Raw genomic sequence first — 18,813 nt, forward strand, 5'->3', positions numbered from 1 at the left:
CAGCACTTAACGTTCAATTTGGATGCCTGAGAAAATTGTGGGTACGGGTGATGGAAATTGAGAGCACGGAGGGTGTTGCTGATGAAAATGAAAGAGTAAGAACTAATATGATGTCGAGGTCAAACCTCAGGGTACTAAACTGAAATTTTTCCTTCTTAATTAACTAGATACTATAATTAACATTTTTTTCATATAAAAAATATAAAATACGAAGGAATGCGCCTAACGCGCCTGTCGTCTGCAAGAGAGAATTTGTTCCATCCGGTGGCGCGTCCTAGGGTCGTGGTCGTCGGACAGGCCACTATGGGCTTTACTGGCCTTATTTCTTCCCTATGGTGTCGAGGAGGTGACGGTGGTGGTCGAGTTTTAGCCATTGCTGAGACTGAACCACTCGATCCCTGTCGGATCCGATCTGATCTGAGATCGAGTGTGTTCGACGGTGGGATAGGTAGCATGGCTTGGCAAGGGGTAGCTGGGGACAGGCGGTTCAGAGGGAAGGGATGGAGGATTAGCGTCGTTGCTTCAACGACGTCGATCTGTGTTTCTGGTGTTTCGATGTGTGTCTCTGCATTTTGGCCGTTTGGTTTCAGATCGGTCAGCGATCTGTCTGTTATGGTGGCTGGGATCTGGACGGAGATCGGGACAAGGCGGAGGCGCGGTGACGGCGACGAGGTAGCGGCAGCGGTGCTGATAGGTCTGTGGTGGTGCTGGATTGGGCTGGACTTGTGCTTGTTCCTTGCTGGGCCTAGTGGTTATTGGGCCTGGGCTTGGGCTCTGTTTCCAAATTTAGTTTACTTTATGTTTTATCTTTATTTATTTATAGTTAAATGCGGCTCTATGCCGGCAATAAGTTTCTATCATTTTTTGGTAGGGCGATGTGGGCTTGGTCCCGATATGCACACTCAGTGTGCCTTGTTTGGCCTAGCAAGGCGGCGAGCCGTTTACTTGATTAAATGGACGCAACCTCCTAGTGGCAGGATGAAATGGAGTGTCGCCGGATTTGTTTCCGTGCTGCAACATAGGAGGAAATCTGTGCTATTTGTAATTATGCTTCTTATTCAGAGAGTTATCTTTCCGTTATGTCACCGTTTTGTTAAAACAAATAGTGTCCTTCCGTGCACTCTTTGCTAACTGGTGCATGTTAGAATACATCGATTTTGTGAAGACTCCTGGTATTATTTCGGAATGTTTTTTTGATGCTTATTGTAATCTGAGGTTCAGGCTCTATGTCCCCCCCCCCCCCAATGTATTCTACAGTTTCATTAATCAATGATTTAGGGCAGCCGCACCAGCCTCTTTTAAAAAATAAAAAAAATTAACTAGATACTACCTAGTCGAGTAGAGATATCATATTTGACTAAATAATTGATGTGCAGTTTGAAGCTTTGATTGAGGTTAGTTATTGTGGGTGGACTAATCAATTGAAATCATGGTATTTACTCTCTCTGTTTTTTTCTTCTCTTACATGCATAACTAATGCCGTGTTTATTAACTACAAACTACTGTACAATGAGTCAGATATGATCGAGACTTCATTTTTCCTAATAGCTAATCGCTGTGTTATTAACTAATGCCAAATTGCTAATAGCTGCTTTTTAATTATTATTATTATTATTAATTTTTTTTTTTTTTAATCGGAGCAGAGAAGTTCAGTTTGTTAGATATTGTGTTTGGAAATTAAGAGACATACTTGTCTGGAGAAGACTATTAGACTTCAGACTAGCTTTGTCCTGGTTCAATTTTTTTTGGAATGAGAAAGTTGATCAGCGATCGAGTGCAATATATATTAACAACCCATGCCAAGTCATTTTCTGTAATTCTGTTCTAAGCCGAAATTCGTGCCGTGTTTAGCAAGTTGTGCGACATTCATACTTGTGTCGGGTTCGTTTAGTGGACATAGGCATAAGCTTAGATCCTAAGCTGAGTAGCAGTAGAAGTACTGTTGCTAAAGCAAATACTGAATTGATTGCCACCAACCACCCTTTTTCTCATTTTCAAAGGCATCTTATAATTTCTTTATTCTTCCCAGGAATTTAGCTTAGCTGATATTCTGATAATGATATTAGCTTAGTCAATAAAAGGTTCATGAACCACTTCAATTCATCATGCTCTACTAATAATCGTATAGGCCAAGGCTGTGCAATTCAAATTTTTGTTTCACTTTATAAAAGAAGCTCACATGCTACTCAATTTAGCAGCTCACATGCTGGCTAAATTGGCTCTCATCTCACAACTCAGGTTGCGTGGAAGGGTTCTGTTCTTGCAACTATCAGTAGCTATGTAGCTACGTACTCTTTGTATGAACTAATTTCTTTTTCATTAATATAGCTTGAAGTATTGCCCCTCAGAAAAAAAAAAAAAAAAAAAAAAAGTATTTGCCTAGTTTCAAGGGCATCTTACAAGTGCTCTTTTTTTCTATGGAAGCTAGCATTAGCTGATATTCTGATAAGCTAGACTGGTCGAGGAGTGAACTCCACAGAACGTAAGGTTCATGAACCACTTGGCGCGTGAACAGAACGCGCGGCTATATGGCAAGTGAAATACTGGATATGAAGACGTCGTCGTGGGTCCCATTTCTTCAGACGTCGTGGGTCCCCAGTTTCTTCATCCTCTTCCGTCCTCTTCCGTTAACCCAGGCCAGCACTGAACACCTGCCGCACCAGTACGAACGGCGGCGTCAAGAATCGACGAGGTGTTGAGGTAGCCGGATTCTCTCCGGCAAGTTGGAGAATGATCGGAGTGATGGTAATCAGAAGTGGGGAATGGCTTGCCCCGTGAGCTTCCGGCGGAGGATGGTGGCCACTGACGGCATGGTTTGGAGTGAATGAGAGACGAAGTGGACTTGGGTGGCAGTGTTACTGTGTTCATGGTTTTGTTAGGTGCTCTGTGCCCGGATGCGGTTAGGTAACCGCGCGTGTCGGTCAGGCGCGGAATTACGGCTTGGTGCAGGTGGACTTGGTCCACAGAACACTCTTCGGTGATATTGCTAGCATGTGAGCTTTTTTTAATTGAACGGAGTAGTAATTATTTTATGCCTGGAAACGCGGTGATGGAGACCTCTGACTTCTTCTTCTTCTTCTTTTTTCTTTTTTTTTTCATTTTTCCGTTCATATATAGTAATCGCAGGTGGCCAGGTGCCAACTTGCCATGTGCTGGTTCAAGAAAGTCGTCCCTTCTGTCCATATCAGAGGAACTCCAACAGCTTCCGTACATATGCTGTGTCTATATTAAGTTGCACCACTACTCTGAATTCGAAGCTTGCTTTATCTGAGGCTGTGATCATATGGCTTGCAATATGAACAGAGGCGTTTCTTCTTCTTCTTCTTCTTCTTTTACTCCGATTAGGTGGAGTTACGATGTGTTCTTGAGTTTTAGAGGTGAAGATACACGTAATAATTTTACTGGCCATTTGTATTCTGCTTTGTGCCAGAGGGGTCTTCACACCTTCATAGATGATCGTGATCTTAGAAAAGGAGAAGAGATTGGACCAACACTTGTCAAAGCAATTCAGGAGTCAAGGGTTTCTGTCATTGTATTCTCTGAAAACTATGCATCCTCCAAATGGTGCTTGGATGAACTCCTCATCATCCTTGATTGTAAAGAATCAAAGCGACAACTTGTTTGGCCCATTTTTTACAAGGTGGATCCTTCAGATGTAAGAAATCAGAGAGGCAGCTTTGCTGAGGCAATGCATCAACATGAAGTGCGGTTCAACTTCAACATGGACCAGGTGCAGAGATGGAGGACAGCTCTTACTCACGCAGCTAGTCTATCTGGATGGCATTTTCCGGACGGGTAAGCTAGTATGATCATTTCTATCACCTATATACATATACAAGGCATTATAAGGGTCTTAAACAGGGATTGCTTTTGATAGGAACCAGAAGGAGTTGCATTATCATATATTTTTTTCAATCAGGAATTTTTTAACCTCTTAATTACTTCACTAGTCTTCTTTGACAAACTGAAAACTGGTGGTGAAAGATGTTCTTGATGAACAGCAATATTCTTAATTTTTTATCACTTGTTATCTTCTAACCAAGCAAAGCAAAGGGAAGGGTTCAATCCAAAATTTAGAAATCTTTATAGGCCTTTCAGGTTCTCAAAGCACAATTAAATATCTTTTGGCTGCCTCATTTGACAGTATAACTGGAGAATTGGTTTATAGTTTTTAAGTAATGAAGAAAAGTACTATTCAATTATGTGCTTGCATTCAGTGCCTCTAAATCAACAGGCTCCAATTGTAGCTTGACTTTGACATATATAGGACATATAGAATGAGAAGTCAACTTTTACTAAATAATTACTTTGGCAATACGTTTGCAGGTTTCCTTCAGTTTAGTTATGATGTATTGAATATTATTTTCTTGTTTGATCTCTCTCTGCTGAATAATGCTCACTCTGGCTTTTAGATTCTGTTAATCCACATGTTCAAACAATTGAAACTTTTGCTTACTGAAATTGTCTTTCTGATAAAACAAAAACGAGAGCTTCACTTTTAACAGTTAACCTACGAATTGTAAACCTGCAAATTATAGAACTCAACTATGGGGTTTTAGTCCTAGTGATTGAGATGATTTTGCCTACACAAGTCAAACTCCGAATCTTTCCTCCTCTTGAATCTATTATCTATACCAACATTTGATCTGAAAAGTTACTTGCTGATATTGGTTTCTTGGCCCTCTATTTTTTGTATCCGTAATTCCGTATTCGTAATTTATGGGAATTTATTGCAAAATTGCAGATTCATTAAAATGTTTGATCATTAATATTGAATTGGCAGGCATGAATCCAAGTTTATCCAAAATATTGTGGAAGAGATCTCAATTCAAGTATCAAATCGGACATACTTGAAAGTTGCCAAGTATCCCGTAGGACTGGAATCTCGTGTCCGGGATATGCACGAGCTTCTATGTGTTGAGGAAAATGATGTTCGCATGGTGGGAATATGGGGAATTGGAGGAATTGGTAAGACAACTGTTGCCAAAGCTGTATATGGGTCCATTGCTCATCGATTTGAAGGTAGCTGTTTTTTGGAAAATGTGAGAGAAAGGTCATTAGTGCCACATGAAGGCTTGGTTCAACTGCAAGAAACTCTTCTTTCCAAAATTTTAGGGGGTGTAGGAGTGAAGCTGAGCAATGTTGATGATCCTGCTTATGAAATAGAGAAAAGACTTTGGAATAAGAGGGTTCTTATTATTTTAGATGATGTGGATCATCTCAAGCAATTAGAAAACTTAGCAGGGGGATATAATTGGTTTGGTGCGGGTAGTAGAGTTATCATAGCAACTAGAGATAAACATCTGTTAATTGCTCATGGAGTTAATTTAACATACAAGGTCAAGGAATTAGAATTCTGTGAAGCTTTTGAGCTTTTCAGTTGGAATTCCTTCAAAAAAGACCGACCTAAGGATGATTATGTGAAACTTGTTGAGCGTGCTGTCTATTATACCAAAGGCCTTCCATTAGCTCTGACGGTTTTAGGTTCTCATCTTTTTGGTAGAAGCATAGAAGAGTGGCAAGATGCATTGGATAGTTATGAAAGAATTCCTAATAAAGAAGTCCAAGAAATACTTAAAATAAGTTTCAATGGATTAGAAGATCATCAGAAGGAAGTTTTCCTTGACATTGCATGTTTTTTCAAAGGAGAAGATAAAGAGTTTATAATGGATGTCCTAAGAAGTTGTGACTTGTACCCAGTAATAAGTATTGCAGTGCTCATAGATAAGTCCCTCTTAGCGATTAGTGAAAGTAATGCGCTATGTATGCATGACTTAATCGAAGACATGGGCAAGGAAATAGTGCGTCAAGAATCACCCACAGAACCGGGTGAACGCAGTAGATTGTGGTTTCATAAGGATGTTTTACATGTTCTAACAGAAGAAACAGTAAGTAAATTATATCTTTGCTTTCATGAGTCTTTATCTAAATTATGTCATTGTTAATGTAAAAATCTTGATATTCTACTTTTCCAGTCATTGAATGATATGCGTATTCTTTCTATCTAGGGAAAATCGTCCAAACAGTGTCTGAACTTTTCCAGACTATTAATTTTCATACCTATATTTTGAAAAATATCAAAATGGTACCTGACGATTTAAGCCCGACCCAATATTCATACCTAGGAACAGTAAAAATGTTAACCCCGTTAAATTTTCAGGGGTAAAAGTGGTACTTCCGAAACAAAAAACTTTTTTTTGGAGTTCTTTTTACCTACACCCATACCAAACCAAGCACAGAGTCAGAATGGGCAGCAATCCTCTGCAGTCGCACTCCAGATCCTTCACCTCCATCGTGACTCGTCTTGCTTTTTTGCTCCCAAACCCTGAATCATCGTCTCTCTAATACGAACCAATTTTGCTGAGTTAATAGTGGAGGGTAAAAACAAAAGCAAGAAAGGTGAAGAGAAAATTAAAGCCTGCCCAACAAAAGAAGGAGCAAAAATACAAACTTTCTTTCTGCAATTTCTGGTTTCTGGGAATTTTCAATGAGGATTTTTGACTGTGCTAGAGCTTAGTAACAATTCTTGTTTAGCAACAATTCTTGTTTTGAAAGTCCTTGTTTTTCTCTGTGAGTTCCAAGGTTCTCAATTTTTCTGTCGATTTGTAGTTTCTATCTTGATTTTGCAAACGATTTGTTTAGTCCTTGAGCATCTCTTATGGCGGACAATAACTCTCTATCTTCTCCTAGACCCGCTTCATCTTTCTTCTCCACTCTCTGCCTCCTCCTATGACCCGGACTTCCATTCTGGAAACTAAGCCATTCTTTGTCTAAGAAACCCATTCTGGTCCAAATCAAACACACCCAAAACCCCAGAACTCGAAACCAAACGCCACTGGGACAAATTGGACTCCAAAGGCATTGGCCCTGTCATTTTTGATGCTCTAATTGACGATGATGGCTCTGATCCAAAACCATCAAAGCCCCAAACTTGAATGGTTATTTTTGGTTCACAGCTCAAGATTCAAATCCCTCCTCTGACATCTCTGTTCTTCCATCTTCTGAATCACCAAAACCCGAAGCCAGATTTTTCTCACCATGATTCTGGGTTCCCCAAGACTTAAAAGAAAGAAACCTGAAGCTTGAAGCAAAACCTGAAGCAATATGATACAGCAAGTTCATCATCAAAGAAAGAAGAAAATAAACAAGAAATTAATCGATAATCGAATACAAGGCGTTGATGACTTTGTCCTGTTCATCTTCTTGGTAGGTGGTTGAAGTCTCTATGGCTTGTGCTGGTGGAGGTTTCATCTCTCTGTTTCTCTCTGATGGATACAAGAAGAAGAAGAAGATATAAGGTTATAATGAGTTCAACCACGTGAAAGCACTAGTAGCAAACAGATTGACTACTAAATTATTAAAAAAGTGGATGATTAGTTGCCAACAATGGTTGACCCAATGGCTAAGATACTGAGAAGTGAATTAGACTGCCTGAGTTCGAACCATGGCAAGCTCATTTTTTTCTATTTCTTTTTATATTTGTCTGGTTTGGGGAAGATGAATACTGGAAAGACGAAAATACCCTTAAAAATTTAACGGGATTAACGTTTTTACTGTTCCTAGGTATGAATATTGGGTCGGGCTTAAATCGTCAGGTACCATTTTGATATTTTTCAAAATATAGGTATGAAAATTAATAGTCTGGAAAAGTTCAGATACTGTTTGGACGATTTTCTCTTCTATCTAATGATGATGATATATACTTGTTGCAATAGTTATACTTTCTAATCAGGTATACTTGTAGTGTTTAATTCATTGCTTTTTCCTATTAGGGAACAAGTAAAGTTCGAGGCCTAAAGATAGAAATGCCCAAAAAAGAAGAGATCCATGTGGGTGCTGAAGCCTTGTTAAGAATGAGGAATCTCAGATACTTGATAAATCGAAATTCAAGCCTTGTTGGAAACATTGGTTATCTGCCCAACTCGTTAAGGTTCCTTGATTGGTACAAATATCCTCTTGAATCCCTACCATCCAATTTTAATCCAAAGAAACTTGTTGCACTCAATATGCCTTCCAGCAACATATCACGTTTCGGACAGTCGATCACGGTATGTACTTTTGATTTGCTTAGTTTTAAGTGCTTCATGTTAGAATATATTGCAAAAGTCAAATCAGGGATTTCCTTTTTTACCTTTAGGTTATTAGAGTGTTACACATTATTACATGGTTATTAGGTTGTTACACATAGTGTAGGTTGTTACACACAGTGTATGCATGTGCTGCAGCTCTTCTTGACATGTGACTAGAAGATAGTGGTCTCTGTTACTTAGTTGGTTAATTGGGCTTCCTATATATACCTTGACCTATTCTCATTGTAACTAAGCTAGTCAATTACGTCTCATATATACAGAGGGTTTCTCTTTTCTCTCTCTCTTTTCTCTCAGTTTCTTCAAGCTTGCTCTAAGCTTTCATGGTATCAAAGCCAGGTTGCGACCTCGGGTTTGTTCTTCGAGCTCCATCGTGCTCCTTCAGCTTAGCTTCGTGTTCAATTTCACTTTCTCTGTGTTCGATCTTTGGATTTGCTACAGAGATAAGTGCATCCCTCTCTCAAGACTCTATCTTCATGTTCTTGAAATTTACTGAGAAATTTACAGAAATTGATTAGCTTCGAAGCTTTGTTATCATATACATTTTGTTCGATTTTGATTTGGCACAAGATACAATAGTTGATTCATAAGAAATTCTGAGCATTTGATACTTTGAAACCCTAGAATTTTGGGGATTGTAGTTCAGAAGTTCTCTTTGTCATGGTTTGTGGTTTCTTTTAGAATCTAGTTGTTGATCGATGAAAAATTGGTGAAAGAACGAAGTATACTTTGATGTACATCATCTGGAAGAAATGAGCTTTGAAGATTTCTGAGTCTCTTTCAGGTTGCCTTGCATCATGGATACCAATACAATGTTACAAAATTGTCTACTATCCAATTTCTACAATCTCATTACAGTTCAGTTAGATGACTCTAACTATGTAACATGGAAATTTCTGGTAGAGACATTGTTAAAAGGTTGTGGCCTAATGAGATATGTCGATGGATCAGTCCCTTGTCCTTCAGAACGCGTGATTATGGAAGAAAATGGGGTTGCATCTGATATAGAAAAGGAGTACATGAATTGGGTGCAAATTGATTCTGCCATTATGTCGATACTTGCTTCTACTCTATCCAGTGATGCTCTCTGCTTCATTATTGGAAGTAAGTCTTCTAAGGAAATGTGGTGTCGACTTAAGGAGAAATATGTTGATGATTCACGGTATAACATCATGAATCTCAAAAACTCCTTATACAACATCCAAAAAGGCTCAGACTCTATTGATAGGTACTTACTTCGAGTCAAGTCAATATGTGATCAGCTTGCTACAATGGGAGTTTATATGGATGATGAGGACATGGTAGTCTCGATTCTCCATGGTTTGCCCTCAGAGTTTGCTACCATAAAAGCTGTAATAAGAATCAAAACACTAAACTCCCCTGTTTCAATGAGAGAATTAAGATCTCTTTTGCTCATTGCTGAAGATGAGATTGAACAAACTGTGAAGTCTATCTATGCTCCTGCAAGTATTCCTTTGTCACCTCTGGCTGCTATGGCTGCACAAAATAATCTTGTCAACTCATCTCAGAAAATGCAATATGGGATATCAAATGCAGGAGCACCACCCAATGCATTCTTTCCATCTCCATATGTTGGTAATTGTTTTGTGTCATCTACTTCACATACTACTGCACCTATTATTGGTTTGATGCCCTCATTGTCTATCAGTAATGGTGCACTTAATGGGGCATTCAATGGTACTCGACAACTACAATCACAAGTACACAATGTTTCATATGGTGATGGTTATTTTCAGCACAATGGAGGTTTTTCACAACAGCAAAGTAGTGGTGGTTTTCAGCAAAACAATGCCCTTCAATCTATTGGTAACCTATCATACAGTGGATCTAAATCTCAAGGTCAAGCTCAACATGATGTCAAGTTTAGTAAAGGCTGCTCAAAATCAAAAGGTGGTGTGTCTCAACACAATGTGAGTTCTTATCATAAGTCAAGAAACTCTAACTCAGGTGATGGATTTTATATGCATATTCTACCAATTCTTGTTCCCCCTGAAAAACCTGTTGCACATGTGAGTATTCCACAACAAAACGATAAAAGTGAGCCAAGTAGTTCTATTATGGGTGCTACTGCTACTACACCAGGAGAGATTTTGGTAGGAACAGGTTTTGAGAAAATGAAGGATGAACTTGGAGTAAATGTCATATTGGCTGCTAAGACAGGAAATGAAGGTACAATGAAACGATATGAAGAACTTGAAGTTTCCTCTATTCTTAACACTACAAATGGTCCTGCTACTATCGATAGTGTGATTAATTCGAGGAAGGGAAATATCAGCAAAGGTGATGATTTTCATATTGTTTCCAGTAGTGATCAAATGAAGCATTTTACTTCACTGTCTGGAAGCATGAGACCAATGGTTAGAGTCAAGCAAGATGAGCAACAGTTAATAGAAAGCCAAATGGATTTGGCCAACACTGGCAACTTGGTATCTCAGGCAATGGAGCTCCAGAAAGTCAAAATTATGATGAATTGTAGGAGAGCTTGTCAATCAATGGAGTTATGGCCATCACTTCCTCTTCTTCATCCTGGTTGAAACAAACATTACTTGCTGGCTTGCTGCCTTTCTCTAGTTTTCTCGAAAGCTTCTTTTACAAATATGATGGTGCTAAGGAGGGGTATTACAACCTACTTGTCACTAGAGACAAGGTTAAAGATGGTTCTATCCGGTTGCAGTTTGTCTCCACTCATGATCAACTTGCTGATTTGTTTACCAAAGGCCTATGCTCCCCTCAGCATGTCTACCTCTGCCATCACCTCATGTTGGGTCCTCTCCATCTGTCACCTCTCTGTTCTTCATCAGTTCAACTAGTCCAGCTTGATGACCCGCCTCCCCATCAAGCTGAGGAGGGGTGTTAGAATATATTGCAAAAGTCAAATCAGGGATTTCCTTTTTTACCTTTAGGTTATTAGAGTGTTACACATTATTACATGGTTATTAGGTTGTTACACATAGTGTAGGTTGTTACACACAGTGTATGCATGTGCTGCAGCTCTTCTTGACATGTGACTAGAAGATAGTGGTCTCTGTTACTTAGTTGGTTAATTGGGCTTCCTATATATACCTTGACCTATTCTCATTGTAACTAAGCTAGTCAATTACGTCTCATATATACAGAGGGTTTCTCTTTTCTCTCTCTCTTTTCTCTCAGTTTCTTCAAGCTTGCTCTAAGCTTTCACTTCATGCTCTAATATATAAAAATTAGTTCAAATAACTATTTTGTTTAATTAATTGAAGCTCAAGTATCACCTGATAAATCCTTGTTCAATTACTTCTTTTATGTACAGAAACTTGATAGATTGAAATCTATGGACTTCACTGGATGTGAAATGCTAAAAGAAATCCCGGACTTCTCAGGATTTCCGAATTTACAGAAATTGATTCTTAGAGAATGTAGGAGTTTAGTCGGGATTCATGATTCTGTTGGAACCCTTGATAAGCTTGTGAGTTTGTCTGTGCAAGATTGCTCTAACCTTACAAGGTTTCCCACAAGACTTGGCATGAAATCACTGAAAGTTCTTAATATGAAAGGTTGCAAACTGCTGGAGAGCTTCCCTGAAATTGAGGCTGGAACCATGGAACATTTGCAGAACATATATCTACAGTGTTGCGAAAACCTTAAAACTCTTCCAAGCAGCATCTATCAGTTGAAACATCTGCTGCATCTTGAGGTCAGAGGCTGTCCAAAACTTCTTACATTTCCAATGTCAGCGACAACATCCACCATCAAGCAGTATTTATCTGATGACAATAATAATGAAGACTACTCAGTACCGGTGTTTCCTGTGCTGACGTTTTTGCGAGTCGGAGACTGCAACATTTCAGAATGTGATTTCTTGATTCCATTTAGTTGTTTGTCCACCCTGACCTTTCTTGATCTATCAGGAAGCAGTTTTGGTAGCCTTCCAACATGGATTATCAAGTTTGGTAACTTGCAGTGGCTCATATTACGCGATTGCAAGAGGCTTCAAGAAATTCCACAGCTTTCTCCAAGCATAAAAGGAATAAATGCAAGTGGCTGCAAATCTTTGGAAAGATTTTCAAAATTTTCCAATATTTTTGTCACGCCCCGAATTTTGAATAATAAATTCAAATCCGAAACATGAATAATTACAATTACAAAATCCAAATCTCGAAACTTCGAGTTCATTATTACAATTCACTCTCACAAGCAATATTGTAAAGCTCAAATGAGCATAACACACCTCACAACGTACAATTGCTGTAAAACTCTAACAATTGCTCTAACCGCACGATCACCGTCCTGGTTCTCCTGTCCTGTAGGATTACCCGCTACACAATTTGAATAGTGTACCGGGAGTTGCAACAACACAAAACCCGGTAAGCTTTTTACAGCCAGTATGAGTAAACAAGAAAGAATTGTTGATTTATTTCTTTACAATTAATATAACTCAACACAATCACCATAAAAGGAAGGATACTCTTGAGGCTCTCTTTTAAGAACTCATTCTTAAAAGACTCAAGTATCCTCAACACTTCTCACATAAGACCCCTCACAGTCTCAAGTAACCTCAACATCACTCATACATGACCACTCACAGTCTCAAGTAACCTCAACATTTCCCTCACAACACCACTCAACAATTGGCAGACAGACTAGAGCTCTAACTGATCGTTTCCACCTACCCGGCGCGAGAGCGTGGTTCACGATTTAATACTATCAGTTCCACCTACCCGGCGCGAGAGCGTGGGTCGCTGATAGTATGCCATGGTCACCCCGTGACCTATTGATCTCCACAGATCACAACAATTTATTGTTCCTCAACAATAAAACTCAACATCTCTCTCAATATATTGTTTCTCAACAATAAACTCAATACCCCTCACAATATATTGTTTCTTAACAATAAACTCAACACAACTCCAACAATACATAATATTTCACAACTCCAACAATACATATTATTTCACGTAAATAATATATATACATAGACATTCGCACAGGAATGCCTATTAATACCAACTATAGTTCACACGCATTAAAAATATAAATTCATTTTATACTTAAATTCATTTTCTTACCTGTGAGCCGCAGCCCTATGAACCGTAGTTGATCAAGTTCATATTATTTCAAAACAAATCTTTATTTCATAAACAATTTCCACACAATTACGACAAAAAAAATCAATTAATTATATTCGGTTCGTAATATGAACCATGTGAGGTTTACTCACCTCTAATCCAGCTGCGTCTTCTTAACAGCTCAAAATACGATCCACAATCGTCCACCAACTTAAACCGTCAATCACCTAGTCAGATACGATCTTAACTTAGCAATCATTCATAAACCACACATATACAACAATCCAACGGTCAGATTCTAAATTAATGATGATCCAACGGTCGGATCGAAATTACGCGATGATCTAACGGTCAGATCCTCACGGATTGCCCTTAGGATCATCCTCCAAGATTATCACGAAGATCCAACGGTCAGATCTTCCTGAATCGTCCTTACAAACATCTCCACAAATTTATACTATAATCCGACGGTCAGATTCTCACGAATCGCCCTCCAAATCACTATTTCACATTTATACGAAGATCCAACGGTCGGATCTTCGCCCGTGACCACACAAAGTCATCGGGACAGTCATACGATCAACATATCTAAATTTGAAGTAAAACCGATGGTCAGATCTTCGCAGATCGTAAACTTAAGATAAAACGTAAAAACGTTAAATAGTAACGTAAAAACGTAAATCCACTATTTATCAACTTTTTCTAACATAACCTTGTAATATATCAAAACGCTCGTATGGATGCGTAGAACATAGCCTAGATAATAAAAATTCAAAAAATGGTCGAATGCGCCGCCACAAGGGGCGGTCAGTGGGGGGTCAACGCGGCGGTCAACGACGGTCAACCACCTCCGATGCAAAAGTCGTCAACTACAAACTTGTTCCAAATGACGAGCTGATCCACTTTCATAACTAGCATGAAGTCTTAAAACGAAAGGAAGTGGTCGGAAATTACCTAGAACAGTCGAGGTGACTGGAAAATTTCCAGAATCCGGCGAGAAACTGCAGAAAACGGCGAGCTCCAATTCGACGTAAAAACGTCAATTTAAGGCTTCGATTCCTTCTGAAGAGTTGTTAAGAAACTCAAGAAGAACTCACTGGTTCAAGAATCACAGAAAAATATGGTCTGTAGCTCGAGATATACCAATCGAAAGCTTCGGTGGTCGGAAAAATTCCAGAATTTTGCAGAATCCGGCAAGGCTCGATTTCGACGTCAAAACTTCAATTTAAGGCTTCGATTCCTTCTGAAGAGTTGTTAAGAAACTCAATAAGAACTCACTGGTTCAAGAATCACTCAAAACGACGTCCTGTAGCTCAAGATATTTGGATCGATAGTTCCGGTCTCGTTCTTGGCTGGGTTGACTTGTAGTTGCTGCTACGGGATGCGCCGCCATGCAAGGCAGCTTCTGGGGGCTTCAGGAGGTTGAGGGAAGCACGAGGATGCAGTTTGGCAAGGATCGGTGGCCGGAAGCACGAGTTATCGAGCTTGGAACTAAAACGGGCTTAAAACTAACCGGACTTCCGCCGCCGTTTCGGACCGTTCTGCGGCGTAAGGCTGCCTCCTGCAGCTGCGCAAGATCAAGGTGAAGCTGTGGAACGTGGTCTGGGGTCGATCGAAGGCCTGTGGAGCGAGAACAAGCTTGGAGAAGGAATGCTCTGTTTTGGTTGCTAGTTTCGGCAGAGAGAGAGAGGTTTATTTTTTTTTTCTTTCTTTTCTGCGTGCTGCCTACCCCTTCCACCCATTCTAATTCAATATACAAAAGAAGCAAAGCAAAGCAATGCAGCCGTCCCTTTGTTGCTCAAAACACGGAACATGCCGCACCATTTCTATTAAAAGAAATCTCCACTTAAAAAAAAGGGGTTATTACAATCTACCCCCCTTAAAGAAATTTCGTCCCGAAATTTAAGCGCAAGTTAATTGCTCTCGATTACGGTTAACCTAACCATCGAATCTCCATCTTTCCCAAAACTGTAGTAATCTACAAAGCCACAGCCCTTTGTATAAAAATACATTCCTATGGCCACTAAATCCTTTCATCACAAACGTAAACTCACACAACATCCTCACATGGATCCTCACATAGATCTTCACATAGATCATCTCATAGATCATCACCCTGTACTGGCATACAAGCACAGTAACATTCCCACAAAGTGTTTCGCCACTTAATTAGCATCACTCAAAACAATTCATTCCAAAAAGCACGCCAATAAATTATGTCACCCAGTGATGATGACTTGGGCTTACTCAATCCTTGGGCTAAGCACTAGGGCTGGCCATTTGGGCCGAAGAAACCGAACCATCCAAATTTCGAACCGGCCCGAACCAATTTGGGTTTAACATTTGGGCCTACCATTCGGGCCGAACAATTGGGCTTAACATTTGGGCTTACCAATCGGGCCGAACAATTGGGCTTACTATTTGGGCTTACTATTTGGGCCTACCAATCGGCCCACCAACTTCCAGCTCGGCTACGGTATGAAATTGTACATACCGTATATATGTATGCATACCGTACAGACCGTATATACGTATGCATACCGTATAACTGTATATACGTATGCATACCGTACAGACCGTATATACGTATGCATACCGTACAGACCGTATATATGTATGTATACCGTACATACCGTATATACGTCCGTATATCAAGCATATACGAGATCAAAAAATATTTGTAAGAGGTAAGGTTCGAACTCCCGACCTCGAACACGAAGGTTTTGCTCCCAACCACTGAAGCAAGAGCTGCCTTCATTAATATATGCTCACGTGTTATATTTATTATGTCATAAGCGACATAAATAAAATAACGGGAGAGGCAAGGTTCGAAACCTTAACCTGCTGCACGAAACCTTTGTCCCCAACCACTGGAGCACAAGCTGTGCTTAATATAATGTGTACAAATTTTATACTTATTATGTCATAAACGAACATAATAAAAATAAACGAGAGGCGAGGTTCGAACCTCAGACCTCTTGTACACGTACTTTACACTCAACCACTCGAGCACGGCTGCTCACGTTATTATCCATACCAATCCTTTTATTTAAACCAACTGTTTCAACTGTTTCAACAATTCGGCCCAAAACATCCAAAACTGTTTCAGAAACTCGGCCCATCAGGCCTCCACCCACAGCTACAGTGATGCCTTGATCCGAGACAGGCCCAAGTACGGCCCACTTGTGTCACGGCTTATCCCTTCCGTGATTTACGGCAGTCAAATCTGCTTTCGGCTACAGCTGTCTGCCACAGCGCCTCGAGATTCCCTCGGTCCCCTTACACGCTCTCCACGCGCCAACAACTTTTCCGGGTTTCAGGGCGACTTTAATCCAACGCGTAGAATGAATCACAGGAATCGTCCATCCAACAGTGGAGATCTGCTCACCTCGCTCTATAAATAGGTGCATTCTGAGGGCGCAACTGTTCACTCCAAAGGAACGAAAATCTCTCCTGAGTTCCAGCCCCTCTCTCCCAACTCTTCAGCTTTCCTCTTCTTTCAAAACTCAAAACATTTCTTCTTCGATTCAATCCTTCTCTTCTGATCTTCTCTCCCATCTAGTTGATTCAATCCCATCTTTCCTCTGAACTTTCAGATCTCTAACCCACCATCATCATCCTTAATCCCTTTAACAACAACTCCTTCAAACACTCGACAACTTTACTCTTCGATCTTCACATCCCCTCAACCCATCACCATGGAACCACGAACTCTGCAACTGATGGAGCTACAAACCCAGCAACAAATCGAGGATGGAGGAAACAACCAAGCAGCCGGGAGTAGTGCCAACACAGATTTCTGGCGAAGCCGTGCCAGGTGGGTTCCTACTCCAGATCAAATAAGGATCCTCAAGGATCTTTACTACGACAAGGGAGTTAAGACCCCAACTACAGAGCATATTCACGAGATCTGTCTCCAGCTGCAACAGTATGGACAGGTTGAGGGCAAGAACATTTATTTTTGGTTCCAGAATGTCAGGGCTCGAGAGAAGCAGATGAAGAGGTGCAATCAGGCTGCTCAAGTGCCCATGGGAACTAGTTCTCCTGGTACTGGTGGATCCATTGATCTCAATTTTGGGTCCACTGGTTCTACTGGTGCTGGTGGATCCATCGACATCAATTTTGGGCCAGCTGGTGGATCCATTGACATCAATTTTGGGTCCACTAGTTCTACTGATGATGGTAGATCCATTAATCTCAATTTTGGTTCCACCGATTCTACTGGTAATGAAGGATTTCTTGATTTAAATTTTGTTTCATATTCTTCCTCACACTTCAACACTAATACCAGTACAACTCTTTTGGCACAACAGGAGGACAAACATCCCTGCAACAACGAGGAGGAGATCACCAGGAGGTTGAAACTCTTCCTCTGTTCCCCGTGCACGGCGAGGACGTCTTTGGTAACCCGAAGACTACTTCTGAGGAAGGTAGCGCATTTGGTTACTATTCTGGTGGCTCAGGCGGTTACAACAGTGGCTCTAACGTTTCTCTTGAGCTCAGCCTCAATCCATCCGGAGCTGCTGACTAGGCTTAGCATAGCATAGTCCTCGTTTTCCTTTTTGTAATATAAAATCAATAAGATTGCATGCATGTCGTTTCTTCTTTTTGTTAAACCAACAACAACACCAAGGATCAACCTTGGTCACCTAATACTATATTCAAAACCATTGACAACTCTGCTGCACACATCAATCATAATGATTTATCACAAACAATCAATTAAGTTGCACAGAGGTCTAGCTAGCATCCTTAGAGTCAAACCAAACACAACAATTTTGTCGTTAGAATTAGGGTTTAATAAAGCTAAACACATCCTGAGTTAGCTAGGAAAAACCCACATCCTTAGAGTTACTCATACAAATCTTATAAAATCTCAACCATTTCCTCTATTAATTTCTCCATTAAACTTACCACAATTCATACCCTATGAATTTACGATTTAGAAACCGAATCAAACTCCATATCGCATAGTAATTCACTTGAACCACTATGGATACCCAACAATGTCACTACAATCAATACCCAAAATTGCACTTAACCATTTCTCCTAAAATCCATCACCACAGAAACACACCCTCATCTAATAACATTTACAGAGAGTTGACTCTAAATCTCCCCATTAATTACCGACCAAGATCAAATTCCATTTCAAAACTTTAAGTGTCCCGCCTACTTAAACTTAAAACACAACAACCTCAAATTCACTTCAGTCCAACTCCATACTACGATCCAAAACTTAAGAAAACTAGTTCACAAAATCAATTTCCTTCACTTAAATAAAACTATGTCCACAAGTCATAGTCAGGTCAACAGACCAAGGTGTCCAAACGGAGAATTTCCAATCCAGTTGTCTTTGTGAAACGCAAAATATCAATCAAAAATGATGCTCGCAATATCAACCACGTATACAAAACATGTTCCTCGGATCTCGATTTAAATTTAGAAATACCAAAACTACCACTAGTCCCACTTCAAATAGCCCTTAAGATTGTAGGTACTCGGAGAGAACTCAAATATATAGTCGTTCGTCTCAATCACTCAAACACGAGATCAAACTCCGTTCTCGCATCTCAAACTCTGCTCAACAACTTACAAGCACATGGAAGAATTAACCACAATAATTTCTTCCCTAACCGCAACACTACTCACAACTCCACATG

At 40.0% G+C, this 18,813-nt stretch overlaps 2 protein-coding genes across 2 annotated transcripts; both read left to right on the forward strand.

The window, feature by feature from the left end:
* The first annotated feature begins 2,101 nt into the window (after positions 1-2,101).
* Positions 2,102-12,228, forward strand: LOC133736325 (disease resistance protein RPV1-like). The gene is made up of 5 exons (XM_062163783.1): positions 2,102-2,993; positions 3,118-3,795; positions 4,784-5,888; positions 7,773-8,048; positions 11,395-12,228. The coding sequence occupies exons 2-5, from the start codon at positions 3,284-3,286 to the stop codon at positions 12,211-12,213; spliced, it is 2,712 nt and encodes a 903-aa protein (XP_062019767.1). The 5' UTR covers positions 2,102-2,993; positions 3,118-3,283; the 3' UTR covers positions 12,214-12,228.
* A 3,559-nt stretch (positions 12,229-15,787) lies between these two features.
* LOC133736328 (protein WUSCHEL-like) lies at positions 15,788-17,821 on the forward strand. Its single transcript, XM_062163786.1, has 2 exons — positions 15,788-17,374; positions 17,464-17,821. Exons 1-2 carry the CDS (start codon positions 16,849-16,851, stop codon positions 17,679-17,681), a joined length of 744 nt encoding a protein of 247 aa, XP_062019770.1. The 5' UTR covers positions 15,788-16,848; the 3' UTR covers positions 17,682-17,821.
* Positions 17,822-18,813: the final 992 nt, after the last annotated feature.

This window comes from Rosa rugosa, chromosome 3, assembly GCF_958449725.1.
Source record: "Rosa rugosa chromosome 3, drRosRugo1.1, whole genome shotgun sequence".
NCBI classification, from domain to species: Eukaryota; Viridiplantae; Streptophyta; class Magnoliopsida; order Rosales; family Rosaceae; genus Rosa; species Rosa rugosa.